This window comes from Hypanus sabinus, chromosome 2 (assembly GCF_030144855.1).
Source record: "Hypanus sabinus isolate sHypSab1 chromosome 2, sHypSab1.hap1, whole genome shotgun sequence".
Taxonomy (NCBI): Eukaryota; Metazoa; Chordata; class Chondrichthyes; order Myliobatiformes; family Dasyatidae; genus Hypanus; species Hypanus sabinus.
This window is the reverse complement of record NC_082707.1, coordinates 31553324-31571540: the sequence shown is the minus strand read 5'-3', so window position 1 is coordinate 31571540 and position 18217 is coordinate 31553324. Positions and strand designations below refer to the sequence as shown.

Genomic DNA, 18217 nt, shown 5'->3' with positions numbered 1-18217 from the left:
CATATACCTGCCTTCTCACCCTATCCTTTCATACCCCGACCGATCAGGAAATGATCAACTTCCGCCTCAAATATACCCATGGACTTGGCCTCCACTGCAGTCTGTGTCAGAGCATTCCACAGATTCACTACTCTCTGGCTAAAAAAAAATTCCTCCTTACTTCTGTTCTAAAAGGTTGCTCCTCAATTTTCAGGCTGTGCCTTCTAGTTCTCAATACCTCACCAAATGAAACATCCTTTCCACATCCACCTTATCTTGTCCTTTCAATGAGATCCCCCTCGCATTCTCCTAAATTCCAGTGAGTACGGGCCCAAGGCTGCCGAACGCTCCTCATATGTTAACCCTTTCATTCCCAAAATCACCCTTGTGAACCTCCTTTGGACTCTCTCTTAATGACAACACATCCTTTCTGAGACATGGGGCCCAAAACTGTTGACAATGCTCCAAGTGTGGCCTGACTGGTGTCTCATAAAGCCTCAACATTATCTCCTTGCTTTTATATTCTATTTCCCTTGAAATAAATGCCAATATTCCATTTGCATACTTCACCAAAAGACTCAGTCTGTAAATCTGTCACTGGTGCTATAAAGCATTGTGCTAACCACTACACTACTGTGTCGCCCCATCTGAGTCGTTGACCTGAATACTAAATGAAAGGAAATGGAAAACTGGCTTTCAAGTCATGCCCACATTTAGTTCCTGAGATGAACCGTGTTAGGTAGTGGTCTGTTCCAGCCTGCACAATGCTTCCAATGGCAGAGACTTCTCTCCAATAATCAACCTTCTGGGAGTCTCACATGCAGACTCCTAAGTCCCTCTGCACCTCTGATGTTTGAACCTTCTCCCCATTTAGATAATAGTTTGCATTATTGTTCCTTTTACCAAAAGGCACTGGCATACATTTCCCAGTATAGCATTCCATCTGCCATTTTTATGCCCATTCTTCCAATTTTTCTAAGTCCTGCTGCAATCACATTGCTTTCTCAGCACTACCTACCCCTCCACCTCTCTTCATATCATCCACATATTTGGCCACAAAGGCATCGATTCCATTATCCAAATCATTGACAAAGTAGTGGTCCCAATACTGACCCTTGAGGAACACCACTAGGCACTGGCAGCCAACCAGAAAAGGCCCTCTTTATTCCACTCACTGCCTCCTGCCTGTCAGCCATTCCTCTATCTGTGCTGGGACCTTTCCTGTAACACCATAGGATTTTATTTTGTTAAGCAGTCTCATATGTGGCACCTTATCAAATGCCTTCTGAAAACCCAAGTAAATGACATCCATTTGTATATTTTCAGTATATTTTCAGGGTGGTGAGAATGAGTATTTGCTGGTTTTATGTTTTAGGATTAACAGTAATGCTGAGAATGTATTTATTGAGATACTGGATGGAATCGGCCCTTCGAGCCAATCTGCCCAGCAATCGCCCAGTGTAATCCTAGATTACAAGATATTATAAGATAATAAACAAGGACCCATTAGCCTACCAACCTACTGTCTTTGGATAGTGGGCGAACCTGGAGAAAAGCGGTCACTGGGAGAACATACCAACTCCTTACAGGCAGTGGCAGGAATTGAACCTGAGTCACTGGTGCTTTAAAGCATTGTGCTAACCACTACAATACTGCGTCGCCCCATCTGAGTCGTTGACCTGAATATTAAATGAAAGGAAATGGAAAACTGGCTTTCAAGTCATGCCCACATTTAGTTCCTGAGATGAACCGTGTTAGGTAGTGGTCTGTTCCAGCCTGCACAATGCTTCCAATGGCAGAGACTTCTCTCCAATAATCAACCTTCCTTTTGTCTCAGGCTTTCCCTCCCACTTTGCTCAAGATTTTGCTGTCCTATTCCTGGCCTCACCTCTTTCTGCTTCCCCTTGCCCTTTTCACCTTTCCCTCAGACTTTCTTTCCTCCTATCCCATTATCCCCTTTCACATAACTTGAATGACTAACATGTTAATGAAAGTAAATTAATGTTGTACAGTGATTAACTGTAGATTCTATTGAAATGCTTCCTGTCGTAATTCAGCTCATCAGATACACACTCTCAACCTGATTGCTCTTTCAATCATTCATCATTTAGCAGATAAAGCCAAGATAATCCTTAATTAAGAGCAACTAGATGATTAGTTACTTACAGGAAAGCCGCCTTCTCCTTGGAATCCTGGGTCTCCCTATTGACAAGAGAACAAATTACTGTATTAGACCTCCATGTTATTTTTAATTATTTCAAAGATCTTATAATATAATCAAACAAAATAAATCCATTCTCCAAAATAGGATTATCCACCAAAACCACAGCAAAATGAACACCTTGTCCATTCACCCCTCCCCACTGATCTCCCTCCTGGCACTCTTCCTTGCTACACCTCCTCCCTCACTACTTTTCAGGGCCCCCAAAGTCCTTCCAGGTGAGGTGACACTTCACTTGCGAGTCTGTTGGGGTCATCTACTGCTTAGTGTGTTCTGGGTGCAGCCACCTGTATATCGGTGAGACCTGACGTAAACTGGGAGACCGCTTTGCCGAGCACCTTTGCTCTGCCCACCACAAAAAACAGGATCTCCCGGAAGCCACCCATTTCAATTCAACTTCCCATTACTATTCCAATATGTCACTCCATGCTCCACGATGAAACGACACTCAGGATGGAAGAGCAACAACTTATATTCCATCTGGTTAGCCTCTGACCTGAGCATCATTTGTTGAACTTCTGGTAATTCCACCCCCCACTTCACCATTCCCCCATTCCCATTTCCCTCTCTCATCTTATCTCCTTACCTGCCCATCACCTCCCTCTGGAGCTCCTCGCCCTTTCCTTTCTTCCATGGCTTGCTGTTCTCTCCTAACAAATTCCCCTTTCTCCAGCCCTTTATGTCTTTCACAAATTGGGTTCTCAGCTCTTTGTTTCACCCCCTCCTTCTCTCCCGGTTCCTCCTATCACCTACTATCCTGTATTTCTTTCTCCTCTCCCCCATCTTCTTACTTCTCATCTTCCTTTACAGTCCTGATGAATGATCTCGGCCTGAAACGCCAACTGTACTTCAAGTGCTGGGTTTTAGATGTTTCAGAAAAGGCAGGGAGGGGGGCAAAAGAGGTGGGGGCTTGGCACTGTTGATCAGAGATAGTGTCGCGACTGCAGGAAAGGTGGACACCGTGGAGGGATTGTCTACGGAGTCTCTGTGGGTGCAGGTTAGGAACAAGTAGGGGTCAATAACTTTACTGGATGTTTTCTATTGAACGCCTAATAGTAACAGGGACATCGAGGAGCAGATAGGGAAACAGATCCTGGAAATAATAACAGAGTTGTCATGATGGGAGATTTTAATTTCCCAAATATCGATTCGCATCTCCCTAGAGCAAAGGGTTTAGATGGGGTGGAGTTTGTTAGGTGTGTTCAGGAAGGTTTCTTGACACAGTATTGTAGATAAGCCTACAAGAGGAGAGGCTGTACTTGAATTGGTATCGGGAAATGAACCTGGTCAGGTGTCAGATCTCTCAATGGGAGAGCAATTTGGAGATAGTGATCATAATTCTATCTTCTTTACAATAGTATTGGAGAGAGATAGGAACAGACAAGTTAGAAAAGTGTTTAGTTGGAGTAAGGGGAATTATGAGGCTATCAGGCAGGAAATTGGAGGCTTAAGTTGGAAACAGATGTTCTCAGGGAAAGGTAGAGAAGAACTGTGGCAAATGTTTAGGGGATATTTGTGTAGAGTTCTGTATAGGTAGTTATGAGACAGGGAAGTTATGGTAGGGTACAGGAATAATGGTGTACAAAGGCTGTAATAAATCTAGCCAAGAAGAAAAACTTACAAAAGGTTTAGAGAGCTAGGTAATGTTAAAGATCTAGAAGATTATAAGGTTACTAGGAAGGAGTTTAAGAAGGAAATTAGGAGAGCCAGAAGGGACCATGAGAAGGCCTTGATGGGTAGAATTAAGGAAAACCCTAAGGCATTCTACAAGTATGTGAACAGCAAGAGGATAAAACGTGAAAGAATAGGACCGATCAAGTGTGACAGTGGGAAAGTGTGTATGGAATCAGAGGAAATAGCAGAGGTACTTAATGAATACTTTACTTCAGTATTCACTATGCAAAAGGATCTTGGTGATTGTAGTGATGACTTGCAGCAGACTGAAGAGCTTGAGCATGTAGATATTAAGGAAGAGGATGTGCTGGAGCTTTTGGAAAACAACAAGTTGGATAAGTCACCGGGACTGGACAAGATGTACCCCAGGCTACTGTGGGAGGCGAGGGGGGAGATTGCTGAGCTTCTAGCAATGATCTTTGCATCATCAATGGGGATGGGAGAGGTTCTGGAGGATTGGAGGGTTGCAGATGTTGATAGTCCAGGAAATTATAGACCAGTGAGTCTTACCTCAGAGGTTGGTAAGTTGATGGAAAAGATCCTAGAGGCAGGATTTATAAACATTTGGAGAGGTATAATATGATTAGGAGTAGTCAGCATGGCTTTGTGAAAGGCAGGTGTTGCTTTACGAGCCTTATTGAATTTTTTGAGGACGTGACTAAACACATAGATGAAGGTAGAGCAGTAGATGTAGTGTATATGGATTTCAGCAAGGCTTATTGAGAAAGTAAGGAGGCATGGGATCCAAGGGGACATTGCTTTGTGGATCCAGAACTGGCTTGCCCACAGAAGGAAAAGAGTGGTTGCAGACGGGACATATTCTGCATGGTCGGTCACCAGCGGAGTGCCTCAGGGATCTGTTCTGGGACCCTTACTTTTGTGATTTTTATAAATGACTTGGATGAAGAAGTCGAGGGATGGATACCCTTAAGGTTAACCTCCAGGTTGAGTCGGTGGTGAAGAAGGCGAATGCAATGTTGGCATTCATTTCTAGAGGAATAGAGTATAGGAGCAGAGATGTGATGTTGAGGCTCTATAAGGCACTGGTAAGACCTCACTTGGAATACTGTGTGCCGTTTTGGGCTCCTTATTTAAGAAAGGATGTGCTGACATTGGAGAGGGTTCAGAGAAGATTCACTAGAATGATTCTGGGATTGAGGGGGTTAGCATATGAGGAAGGTTTGACCGCTCTTGGACTGTACTCCTTGGAGTTTAGAAGAACGAGGGGGGACCTCATAGAAACATTTCGAATGTTGAAAGGCATAGACAGAGTGGATGTGGCAATGGTGTTTCCCATGGTGGGGGAGTCTAGTACGAGAGGACATGACTTGAGGATTGTTGGGCACCCATTCAGAACAGAGATGCAAAAAAATTTATTTAGCCAGAGGGTGGTGAATCTACGGAACACGTTGGCACGGGCGGCAGTGGAGGCCAAGTCCCTGGGTGCATTTCAGGCAGAGATTGATAGGTACCTGAGTAGTCAGGGCATCAAAGGTTATGGTGAGAAGTCGGGGAAATGGGACTAAAGATCAGCTCATGATGAAATGGCGGAGCAGATTCGATGGGCCGAATATCCGACTTCTGCTCCTTTGTCTTATGGTCTAAATTTGCTGATGACACAAAGGTTGGAGGTGTTGTGGATAGTGTGGAGGGCTGTCAGAGGTTACAGTGGGACACTGATAGGATGCAAAATTGGGCTGAGAAGTGGTTCATTTTGGTAGGTCAAATATGATGGCAGAATATAGTATTAATTGTAAGACTCTTGGCAGTATGGAGGATCAGAGGGATCTTAGGATACGAGTCCATAGGACACTCAAAGCTGCTGCGCAGGCTGACTCTGTGGTTAAGAAGATGTATGGTATATTGACCTTTATCAATTTTGGAATTGAATTTAGGAGCCAAAGGGTAATATTACAGCTATATAGGACCCTGGTCAGACCCCACTTGGAGTACTGTGCTCAGTTCTGGTCACCTCACTACAGGAAGGATGTGGAAGCCATAGAAAGGGTGCAGAGGAGATTTACAAGGATGTTGCCTAGATCGGGGAGCGTACCTTATGAGAACAGGTTGAGTGAACTCAGCCTTTTCTCCTTGGAGCAACAGATGATGAGAGGTGACCTGATAGAGGTGTATAAGATGATGAGAGGTATTGATCATGTGGCTAGTCAGAGACTTTTTCCCAGGGCTGAAATGGTTGCCACAAGAAGACACAGGTTTAAGGTGCTGGGGAGTAGGTACAGAGAAGATGTCAGCGGTAAGTTTTTTACCTAGAGAGTGGTGAGTGCATGGAATGGGCTGCCGGCAACAGATACGATAGGGTCTTTTAAGAGTCTTTTGGATAGGTACATGGAGCTTAGTAAAATAGAGGGCTATAGGTAAGTCTAGTAATTTCCAAAGTAGGGACATGTTTGGCACAACTTTATGAGCTGAAGGGCCTGTATTGTGCTGTAGGTTTTCTGTTTCTATTTATTCTTTTCCATTGATGCTGCCTGGCCTGCTGAGTTCCTCCAGCATTTTTTGTGTGTAGAGTTGAATACTACTACTTCTCCATTTTTAACAATATTTTATCATTCCTAGTATTACATATGCCTATCACATGCCCTCGGAAAAGAATTATTTGGGCTATTTCCGAGGGAAGCAAGCACATTATTGTGGACTATACTTGCTTAAAGTTCAGCAGTAAAAGAGATTGTTTGCAGACTCTGATTATTGAGACATTGACACCTCATTTGACACTCAGGATGAGTTTCCAGAAATTAGACGAATAGTACAATCAGCATAGCAATGATTACTGACAGGGCTGCTGAACTGAGAATTTGACAAAGCCCCTGTCCTCTCCGCTGCGGGACCAGCTATTTTCCGTGGCATTGAAACGGAGAGCCAGCGGGTGGCAGTATTTCGCTGCTCGCCGCCTCTCCCCGCTGCTGACATTTTCCGTCAGCTCCACTCCAAGCGCCTTTCTCAATGATTTGGCAATGCCGATCTCAGCAATGATTCCATGCCCAGCGGACCGCTCGCATCTGATAGGGAGCTCCGTTCCGCTGCGGTGCATCTGAGAAATGGTCGGGTCAGCGTAGTTGCAAGGCAGGGCGATCAAGAGACGGTCACTGGTGGGATTTGTGTCTCGAGTATATTCGTAATGATTCTGCGTGCATGGATTTTAAAAACAAAATGGGTTAGACATTGACTTTGTGGGAGAAGCCAGAGAGTGGTAGTAGAAGATTGCCTGACTGGAGGCCTGTAACTAGTGGTGTTGACACAGGATCCGTGCTGCTGTCTGTCATCTGTATCACTGGTCTGGATGATAATGTGGTTAACTGGATCAGCAAAGTTGTGGATGACACCAAGATTAGGGTTGTAGTGGACAGTGAGGAAGGCGATCAAGAGATCTGCATCAGCTGTAAAAATGGGCTGAAAAATGGGAGATGTAATTTAATACAGGCAAGTGTGTGTCATACGGAGGGCGTTGGGGACAGACCCAAATTCAAGACACAGACACTGAAGTGCTAGGGAGAGGACAAGGTGTATCAAGAAAGCAAGGGAAGTGAGGAAGAAATGACGCTGGACAAGACACAGGCCCTGGACAAAACTAGGAGACAGGGCTTGGGCTAGGACTAGAGTAGGTAAGTGGGGCCTGGACAAGGAACTAGGAACTGGATAAGGACTCCGAGCCAGAAACTGGACAGAGGCCGGGAACCTGGGTCTTGACTCGGGCTCGGACTCCAGATCCAGGCCAGGACTGAACATGAGGGCAGGATGTGGGACTCCAGGGCTGGACGAGGACATGTTCTTGATCGAAGGAGAGCAGGAACGCAGAGCCTGGGTCGAGGGGGTGCAGGAACCCAGAGCCTGGGTCGAGGGGGAGCAGGAACCCAGAGCCTGGGTCGAGGGGGAGCAGGAACCCAGAGCCTGGGTCGAGGGGGAGCAGGAACCCAGAGCCTGGGTCGAGGGGGAGCAGGAACCCAGAGCCTGGGTCGAGGGGGAGCAGGAACCCAGAGCCTGGGTCGAGGGGGAGCAGGAACCCAGAGCCTGGGTCGAGGGGGAGCAGGAACCCAGAGCCTGGGTCGAGGGGGAGCAGGAACCCAGAGCCTGGGTCGAGGGGGAGCAGGAACCCAGAGCCTGGGTCGAGGGGGAGCAGGAACCCAGAGCCTGGGTCGAGGGGGAGCAGGAACCCAGAGCCTGGGTCGAGGGGGAGCAGGAACCCAGAGCCTGGGTCGAGGGGGAGCAGGAACCCAGAGCCTGGGTCCGGGGGGAGCAGGAACCCAGAGCCTGGGTCGAGGGGGAGCAGGAACCCAGAGCCTGGGTCGAGGGAGAGCAGGAACCCAGAGCCTGGGTCGAGGGAGAGCAAAGCAGAAGCAGGGAGAGGCATAGCTGGAACACAGACACTGGCCCTGGACGAGACCAGGACTCGGGGCCAAAGCTACAACTTGGACACGGACTGGAACCTCCACAGAGCCTTGAACACGGAGCACAGGGACACTGAACACAGAGCCAGGACCCCTCCTTGGGAGCAGGACGTAGGGCTGGGACTCATACACAGACACAAAGTTCCACAAACTTGGAACACAAGTTCCAAGCTCAGCGATAGATAGTTCCTTCTGTTGGCAATGGCAAGGCTCCAGTCTCACTCCGGCAGCTGAACTTGACGGCGATACAGGTGAAGGTAGCCGGCAGGGCTTCAGGCATGGGTTGCAGGCAGGGCTACAGGTCAGGCTTCAAAGGGAAGGAAGGGAACAGTCCAGCCTCAGGGTAACGGCAAAGTCGGCCTGACTTACCCCACAGAGGCAAGGACAGAATACTGACGAGACAAACCAGCAACCTCTCTCTCTCTCTCTCTCTCTCTGTCTTGTTTTACGGCAGTTGGCACCCAGCTAAGTGGTGCATTACCGCCACCTTCTGCTCCGGAGTGTGATAGACCCACATTCTAAATCCCTTCACCCAATCGCACACACACACACTTACCCTAACCTACACTTTATCCTCCCATCTTTGGCCATCCTAGTACCCTATTCCTATTTATCCATCATATCCTATAAAAAAAACCCCTGTACCCCTCAAGAAAGCTAAAAATACACTAACTTGTGTTCTCTCACCCATGCCCAGCTACCCTTTTCGTGTGAATTCCTGCACCCTCAATTCCCTTAGATTAATTCTCATCTCTCTCTGTCTCCCATCCTTCCTGCAACTCAGAACTACATATTCTACTGACTCCTCTTCCTGACATTCCTCACACAATCCTGTCTGGTGTTTCCCTATCAATTTCAATGTTTGGTTTAGTACACTGTACCCCAGCTTTAACCTAGTCCACACAATTTCCTCTCTTCTGTATCTACTACCTACCCTACTACCTGCAACACTTTTTTGTATTTGATATAAATGCCTCCCCTTCCCCTCCCTGTCCCTACTTTCTTGCCACATTTGGTTGATTTTTTCCCAGATTACACACTTAACTTTACTGATACTAATGTGCATTTCTATATTTTCTTTCTTTAATGCCCTCTCTGCCAACTCATCCACCCTTTCATTGCCCTTCACCCCTACATGAGCTGGAACCCATAGAAATTTAACCTGACCTCCCTGATTTGCAACTCTTGTGACTGACTGAAGGACTTCATTAAGTACATCTTGCTGGCTGTTTGAGTGAGAAGACCTTAAACTTGCAAGAACTGAAGATGAATCTGAGCACATCAACACTTTGACTAGTCTAGCTTTCTCCACCCAACGCAATGCAACCAACACTGCCATCATCTCCACTGTATACACCACTAACTTATCGGATGTTCTGCTGATTGCACAGCAAACACACTCGAACCCAGGGCCACCTATATTCCAGCCCCAATATGAGAATCAGGTGCCTGTGATTAAGCCCAACTTAAACAAAGGACAGCCAGAAAACCCGGAGTCTGGAGCACACAGACCGGACCGTGAACCGGAATGCAGACTTTACGGACTGGACCATGACAGTGTGAGGTTTTGCACTTCAGTAGGACCAATGAGGGTAGGTCTTACACAGTGAACGGTGTGGTACTGGGGAATGTGGCAGAACAAAGGGATCTGGGAATACAGGTACATAATTCATTGAAAGCTGCATCACAGACAGATAGGGTTGTTAGGAAATCTTTTGGCACATTAGTCCTCATAAATCAACGTACCGAGTACAGGAAATGGGACATTGAAGTTGTAGAAGACATTGGTGAAGTCTAATTTGTGGTATTGTGTCAAGTTTTGGTCACCTAGCAACAAGAAAGATGTAAACAGGTTGAAAGAGTACAGAGAAAATTTATAAGGATGTTGCTGGGTCTGGAGGACCTGAGATATAGGGGAAGATTGAAAACGTGAGGACTATATTCGTAACCATGTAGAAGACTGAGAGGAGACCTGATAATGGTATACAAAACTATGAGGGGTATAGATTGGGTAAATGCAAGCACGTTTTTACACTGAGGTTGTGGGAGACTCCAAGAGGTCATGGGTTAAGGGTGAAAGATGAAAAGTTTAAGGGGAACATGAGGGGAAACTTCTTCACTCAGAGGGTTGTGAGAGTGTGGAATGAGCTGCCAGCACAAGTGGTACATGTGAGCTCAATTTCAACCTTTACGAGAAGTTTGGATAGGTACATGGATAGTAGGGGTACACAGGCTATGGTCCCGGTGCAGGTCGATGGGAGTAGGCAATTCCAGAGAAAGTTTACGCTAGTTGAGAGTTTTAACACCGGGGTCCTCCAAGGGGACTATAACCATGTTGTAGGGTTTGGAGGCTTGCGTGCTTCAATGACCTGGAGAGCTTTGTTGGCAGCAGTCAGGTCTTTATGCTTTGGCTCTTGGTATGGTCACCCAAGCCAAATATGTCACAGGGTAAAGGACAGACTGAGGGAGGTCCATCAGCCCTCTAGCTTCAGAAGTTCAGCTCAGGGCTATCAACCCTGACTGGTAAGACAAAATTGTTTCAGACACAGTTATGAAGAATCTTTCTACATGTAATGCTCCCGCAGTCAGCTGGTGTATGTCTAGAGGAAAATTCGTCCACCCGCCAAACCGCACCTCCCGTATATGTGGATGCTGTGAAATGCACACTAATGCAAACTCGCACACACAAAATCAAACCGCACACCAGGTACGTTTACAGAATACAATTTATAAATCTTACTAAAACTAAGTGATTAATAGCGATACAATATATATGAAAGAAAAGAAAGGAAAGAAAAGGCGCCAGAACTTATCAGGTTTCAATCAATTAATGCACATCGTTAGCTCAACCATCGAAGTCTTCGGTTCACTATTCGATCTGCTCCGACGGCCACGACCCGCGAGCCTGGGACCACCCTCGGTGATCAACCAGAGCACCTCCACCTTCCTCGCGATCTCCTCCCCAACTCCCCAAAAACCCACAAAACCACAGCTCACAGACCCACAAGAAAGAATAACATCTATCCCAATTGGTTAACAAATGAATAAAATTCTCATTATCAGTAATCATAACCCAAACAGGCTGTGAGAGAAAGTGACTGATAAGGAAAGGGAAATAGAACATGAGTTTTAGTATGTTACTTTAAGTACAGCAGGAAAATCTGAAAGCATAATCATAACCAGTGATTTGAAGTTCATCTTCACTATTAAAAATGGGTTTATTTGGAAAAAGTCTTGTTTTGTGAACTGCTGGAGGTGTTGCTACATTCTTTTCACACATTCTCTTCTTCGGCTTTTTCTCCGATACGAGCCTTCATTTAAAGCTAGAGATTATCAGTTACTATAAATTTACCAATCTGTTAGTTGCTGTAACATTGTTAGAAAAATAATCTTCTCACTTACGAAGGCTCAGAATATTTTAAAAAACTTGAAATCAAGTTTATAGAAAATTCAGTCTTAGTTGTGTCAAAGGGCAACAAGAATAGAACAAGGATAGATTGATCTTAGAGTAGGTTAAAATGTCAGCACAACGTTGTGGGCTAAAGGGCTGTACTGGGCTGTAGTATTCTGCACCTTTATTAAGTACGTCTCCTCATTAAAGCAAATACCTAATCAGCCAATCACAAGGCAGCAACTCAACGCATAAAAGCATGGAGCCATGGTCAAGAGGTTCATTTTTTGTTCAGCTCAAACATTAGAACAAGGAACAGATACGATACAAGTGACTTTGACCATGCGATAATTGCTAGCTCCAGATAGGGCGGTTTGAATATCTCAGAAATTGCTGATCTCCAGGAATTTTCATACACAACCATCTCTCACATTTACAGAGAATGGTACAAAAAAACAAAAAAAAACCATGAGAGGTCAGCAATAAAATTAATGAGAGACATCAGAGGAGAAAGGACAGACTGGTTCAAGCTACCAGGAAGATGACAGTAACTCAAATAACCACATGTTACAGTAATGTGCAGAAGAGCATAAGACATGATGGGCTACAGCAGCAGAACACCACAAACGTACACTCAGTGCCAATCTATAAACTAAAGGCAGTACCTAATAAAATGGCCACTGAGTGTATATTCTATGTTCTAATAGAAAAGAGCATCAGTCACCAGGCCTATCCATCATTCTCACCTATTAAGTTACTTTAAGTACAGCAGAAGAAAATGAAAGGTTAATCAGAACCAGTGCTTTAAAGTTGATACTCACTGGTGGGCCCATACAGAATGTGGCAAATATGGAATCGCCTTTTGGACCTTTTGGACCTGGAAATCCCTGTAACAAATGGAATGTATATTGTATATCAAACTACATAAAGAACCACTGCAAGGTAAAATTTCTATCATTTTATCAATGTTTTCAAATGTTTGAATAACTCTGCTCTTGAAAAAAAAATTCAGACGACTAATTCTTAAGTTGCAGCCCAATACTAAATATTTATTTTATGTATTGAAACTATTCTATAAAGCATGCATGCAACCACTGTAATGTTTCCAGGCTATGTTATTTCCATTATATCTGTTTGATGCATGTATCTATTAAACTTGCTTCAGTTCCTCTTTCCATTCCCTCTCTAGAGCGCCACCTAGCTGACATTCATTGCCATAGATCTTCCTGTTATTGCAAACAGTTGAATTCCATAAATGCCTCCCCTCTAAAATCATTCACTACTTCCATCTTTCACCTATCCTCCTCTCACCAGCATTTCTTCTTTTTACAGAGCCCAATGCTAACACTCCCTCTGCTCCAAAACTGTCACATATCAAGCTGCTTTACAGCTTAATTGCAAAAAAATCTACACTAAGACAAGGTAAAGATCTTTGAGGAGGTGGTCAATGGTTTTGTCAGCTGTAGAGCAGGTCTGAAATGAGAAAAGACACAAGCAGATATGGGATAGGAACTGTTCAGTATGCACTGAAATTGGTGTGGAGCTAAAAGTTAGTGAAAAGGGGTGATACGTTGTGGGGGGGTGGGGGGTAGTTTACTTGTTCATTGAAAGCTGCTTTTACCATGCCAGTCATTGATTGGACCATTTGCAGTCTGTAGCAACTCCGTTCCACTGGTTGCCTTGTGTACCACGTCACTGGTGTCCAGTTTCAGGCATTTCAGAGGTATAACAATACTACATATAGGAGGTTTGGCCTCTTTTCTTTCATTCCCAGGGCCCGATTCACACTGAGGTCACAAACAGTAGTGAAGAACCATTGGGAAAGGATGCTCCAGCCTTAGCTAAGTATCTGTTGGTTGAATATTTAGTTTTGGAGTCAATGTAACTTGGGGAGACTTTAATGTTTGATCGAATCTTTTACTGTTTGTAAATAAATGATTAATGTGCTTATTCATTACATCTCCAAATTTCCTTTTTTTATTGGTCTTTAAGTTAAATTGTCCAACAGATAATTTTTCTTTATAATTTGACTAAAAATTCAACCCATTGCAGTCTGTAGCACCCATCCCAGACCAATGCCTTCTGTCTCACTCACCAAACCCGTGAACCTGCTTCCTCATAACAAAAGGAATCTCAGAGAGTTCAGGATTGGTCTGGGATGGGTGCTTCAGGCTTCAATGAGTTGAATCTTTAGTGAAATTATGAAGAACATTTATCTGTTGGACAACTTAACCTGAAGTCCAATAAAAAGGGGAAATTGAAGATGCTTCAGGAACGATGGAGTAGACCAAAGTTTAATATGGGTAGAGGAAGGTATGGAATGGTTAGGTTTACAGATAACAAAGGCAAGGATGAGAATTCTTGTAATAGTTGGGCTGAGGTAAGTCTGTGCTGAATTGTAAAGTCATTTTTCCTGCATTTTAACATTGATCATTTTTACATAATCACCTATACAGTATGTGTGCAATTATTTAGTGGGTTTTCAGTAGTAAATTGCAAGCTTAGCCCACTGCTCTACTCTCTCTATGCTCACAATGGTGTTGCTAGGTGTAGTGCAAATGCCTTCAATAAGTTTGCCGATGATCCAAATGGTGCTGGCAGAACGTCAGATGGAAAGAAGGCAGACAGGAGTGAGACAGATCAGCTGGTTGAGTGGTGTCATAACAACAACCTTGCACTCAATGTCAGTAAAGCTAAGGAACTGATTAAGGACTGAAGGAAGGGGAAATTGGGAGAACAGACACAAGTCCTCCTTGAGGGCTCAGTAATGGAAAGGATAAGCAGTTTCTAGTTGCTGGAGTCAGCATCATTGAAGATCTGTCCTGGGTCCAACATATTGATGCAATTACAAAAGAAGGCATTATAGCAGCTATATCTCATTGGGAGTCTGAGGAAATTTGATAAATTACCAGAGATCTGGAGCAAATTTCTATAGATATACTGTGGAGAACATTCTGACTGGTTGCATTGCCATCCAATACGCAGGTGCCAGTGAACCAGATTGGAAAAAGCTGCAGAGGGTTATAAACTTGGCCAGCTCCATCACGGGCACTAGCCTCCCCACCATCAAGGGCATCTTCAATAGTGGATACCTCAAGAAGGCAGCATCCATCATTAAAGACCTTCATCATCCAGGATGTACAATCTTTTCATTGCTACCATCAGGGAGGAGGAATTGCACTCAATATTTTAGGACAGCTTCCTTCCTTCTGCTATCAGATGTTTGATCAGACTATGAACTCATGAAAACAATCTCATTTGCTTGGATTTCCAGCATCTGCAGATTTCCCCTTGTGTCTCATTTTCTGCTATCTTTTTACACGACTTATTTAATTTGATATTTCTTAGTGTAACGTGTGGTTTTTTAAAATGATTTGCACTGTACTGTTGCCCCAAAACAACAAATTTCATGACATATGTCAGTGATAATAAACCTAATTCTGATTGTAGTATAGCTGATTCAGTATTTTTCTCAAAGTTTCTCCGCAACCTGTTGCACTCCATTGAGCCTGACTATTTCAAAGGCTCCCACTTATAACTTGAATGTGCCTTATCTCCCTAGTGAGCTAGTATTTAGTACAAGATAATTAGATTGTCTTTGTTCTCCTTCACTTTCCCTTTTCCTTACAGTAGAGTGAGTTGGTTACTATTATTTTTTATTGTTAGCCTAATAAAATGGGTTTAATTACTAAACTTGCACCTCTCCTTGACTTCGAAAGAACCTCTGGAAGAATATCACCAGATCCAACTGATACAAGGTAGTGATGCCACCGAGGCAAGGGTGATAGTAATAATGAGGTGATGGTATCAGAAAACCATCTTATGGACAACTGAGATATGGAGGGTGGGAAAGAAGTTCTGTGCCAAGCTGTTCTCTGAGGTGAGACATAGATGTGCCCTTAAAGGAGTTCTGGTGGGAAAGGGGTGAAGCGCCAATAAATTGGTTCATTCAATTGTCTAATTTATTTTCCCAGTTTCTCTTTTAAATAAAGCTCATCTTCATTCCCTCTCAATAAAAAACATATTCCCTCTTCAAATATTTTATTGACTACTTAATTACAGAGCAGTCTTCTTCCCCTGAATTTCAAACAAAAAGATGATAGTTTTCATTTAAGATTTTCCTACCGGCAGTCCAGTTATTCCTGGGAATCCTGCATTTCCTGGAAAACCAGGATCTCCTCTAGATCCATTGCAGCCATCTAAGCCAGGGTGACCTCTTGGGCCTTGGAATCCTGGTAATCCCTAAAATAGTCAATATTTCATTGTTATGATAGAACCATCTTAATGTAGCATCCATACTGTTCTAAAGGTCTGTCGGTGAAAGTTGCAGTCTGTTCGGTGCATGAGAAGGCAAATTGGCAAATTAATAGTAGGTGGAGTATATTCTGCCTGGAGGTGACTAGTAGTGTTCCACAGGGATCTGTTCTGGGATCCCGGCTCTTTATGAGTCACTTGGAGAAAGAAGTGGAGGGGTGGGTTATTTTAAGTTTGCAAACTGCATGAAAGGTGGTGTGTGAATAGAATAGATGGTTGGGGTAGGTTACGATGGGGTATAGATTGGCTGCAGAGTTGGGTGGAGAAGTGGCAGATGGAGGTCTAACCAGAAAAGTCCGAGGTGATACACTCCGGAAAGTCAAACTTGTACAAGGTTAAAAGCAGGGTTCCTAGCAATGTGGAGGAACAGAAAGATCTTGGGGTCTATGTCCATGGATGTCTCAAAGTTGCCATTCAAATTGATAAGGTGGTTAAGAAGCCATATAGTGCGTGGGCCTTCATTAGTTGGAGGATTTAGTTAAGAGCTCTGGTTAGACCTCACTTGGGGTATTGTGTTCCGTTTTGCTTGGCTCATGATAGAAAGGATGTGGAAGCTCTGCAGAGTTTAGAGAGGGTGGCCGGGATGAGAGAGCACGTCTTATTGGGAAAAGTTGAGCAAGCTCGGGGCTTTTCTCTTTGGAAGGAAGGAGGATGAGGGAAGACTGGATGGAGATGTGTAAGACTGAGAGGGCAGCAGTGGTAATAACCAGTACGAGGGGACATGAGTTTCAGCTGAGTGGAGGAAAGTATACAGGAGGGGTAGGTTCTTCCACACCGAAACTGACAGGTGCCCAGAGCACACTGCTGGGTGTGGTTCCAGAGGCTGATATAACACAGACATTTAAGAGACTCTAAACAGGAAGTTAGAGAATTGGAGTTATGGGCTCTGTAGAAGGGTACAGTTAGATTGATCAGGGTACATTTCAAGTTCAAATTTACTGCATCTGACTATACATATATACAACCAAACAAAACAACATTTCTCCGGACTATGGTGTACTCACAATACATATACCACACACAGCACATAAAACTAAATATTACCATAAATAAGTTTGTAAAATATAATTGAAAAATGCATGTAGTGCATAGCATGGGCAAACAGTAAGCAGCCTGCTCTCCTAGTGATGAGACCTCAGTGGTATCAGGGTATTCATTAGTCTCACAGCCTGAGGGAAGAATTTGTTGCCCAGTCTGGCAGTCCAAGCCCTGATGCTCCTCTACCTCCTCCCTGATGGAAGTGGGCCAAAGAGATAGTGGAATGGGTGGTAGGGATCCTCAACCATGCTTCAGCCCCTCATCCACAACACTCCCGGTAAATGTCCCGAGTAGTGGGAGGGAGACCCCAGTGATCCTCCGCAGGGTCTGATCCCTTGTAGCTTCCGTGCCACACAATGATGGTGCTGCTGTAGAAAGTTGCTAGAATAGGGGTGGGGAGCTGTGTACACACAGTCTCCTCAGAAAGTGTAGACACTGTTGTGCCTTCCTGATTAATGTGGAGTTGTTGTGGGTCCAGGTTACATTATCTGTTCTGGGCACACCAAGGAAGTTGTGCTCTTCACTCTTTCCAGGCAGAGCCATTGACGCGCAATGGACAGTGGCCGACTGACACCTTTCTAAAGTCCACAATTTTCTCTTCTGTCTTGTCCACTTTGAGACTCACACCTTTTGACAGACATCTCCTGTACCTCCTCTCTCCTCTCATGGTTGCTGATGAAGCAGCTGTAAGTATCATCAGCAAACACCCATGTCAGGATGCTGTTCATCAACTATAGCTCAGCGTTCAACATCATCGTTCCTACAGTCCTGATCAATAAGCTACAGAATCTGGACCTCTGTACCTCCCTCTGCAACTGGACCCTCAACTTCCTAACTAGAAGTCCACAGCCAGTGTGGATTGGTGATAACATCTCCTCCTTGCTGACAATCAGCATTGGTGCACCTCAGGGTGTGTGCTTAGCCCACTGCTCTACTCTCTATATACACATGATTGTGTGGCTAGGTGTAGCTCAAATACCATCTATAAATTTGCTGATAATACAACTGTTGTTGGTAGAATCTCAGATGGAGACGAGAGGATGTACAGGAGTGTGATATACCAGCTAGTTGAATGGTGTTGCAGCAACGACCTTGCACTCAATGTCAGTAACATAAAAGAACTGATTGTGGACTTCAGGAAGAGCAAGATGAAGGAACACGAACCAATACTCATAGAGGGATCAGAAGTGGAGA

The 18217-nt window shown here is 44.4% G+C and overlaps 1 protein-coding gene across 1 annotated transcript in view; it reads right to left on the bottom strand.

Annotated features, from left to right (window-relative positions):
* LOC132403298 (collagen alpha-5(IV) chain-like) overlaps positions 1 to 18217 on the bottom strand; it is a 352062-nt gene that overhangs the window by 104191 nt on the left and 229654 nt on the right. The window contains exons 8-10 of the mRNA XM_059986755.1: positions 15797 to 15913; positions 12493 to 12558; positions 2146 to 2181 (exon numbers count right to left, since the gene is read on the bottom strand). Coding sequence (XP_059842738.1) covers positions 2146 to 2181; positions 12493 to 12558; positions 15797 to 15913 — 219 coding nt within the window. The remainder of the gene's footprint in view (positions 1 to 2145; positions 2182 to 12492; positions 12559 to 15796; positions 15914 to 18217) is intronic.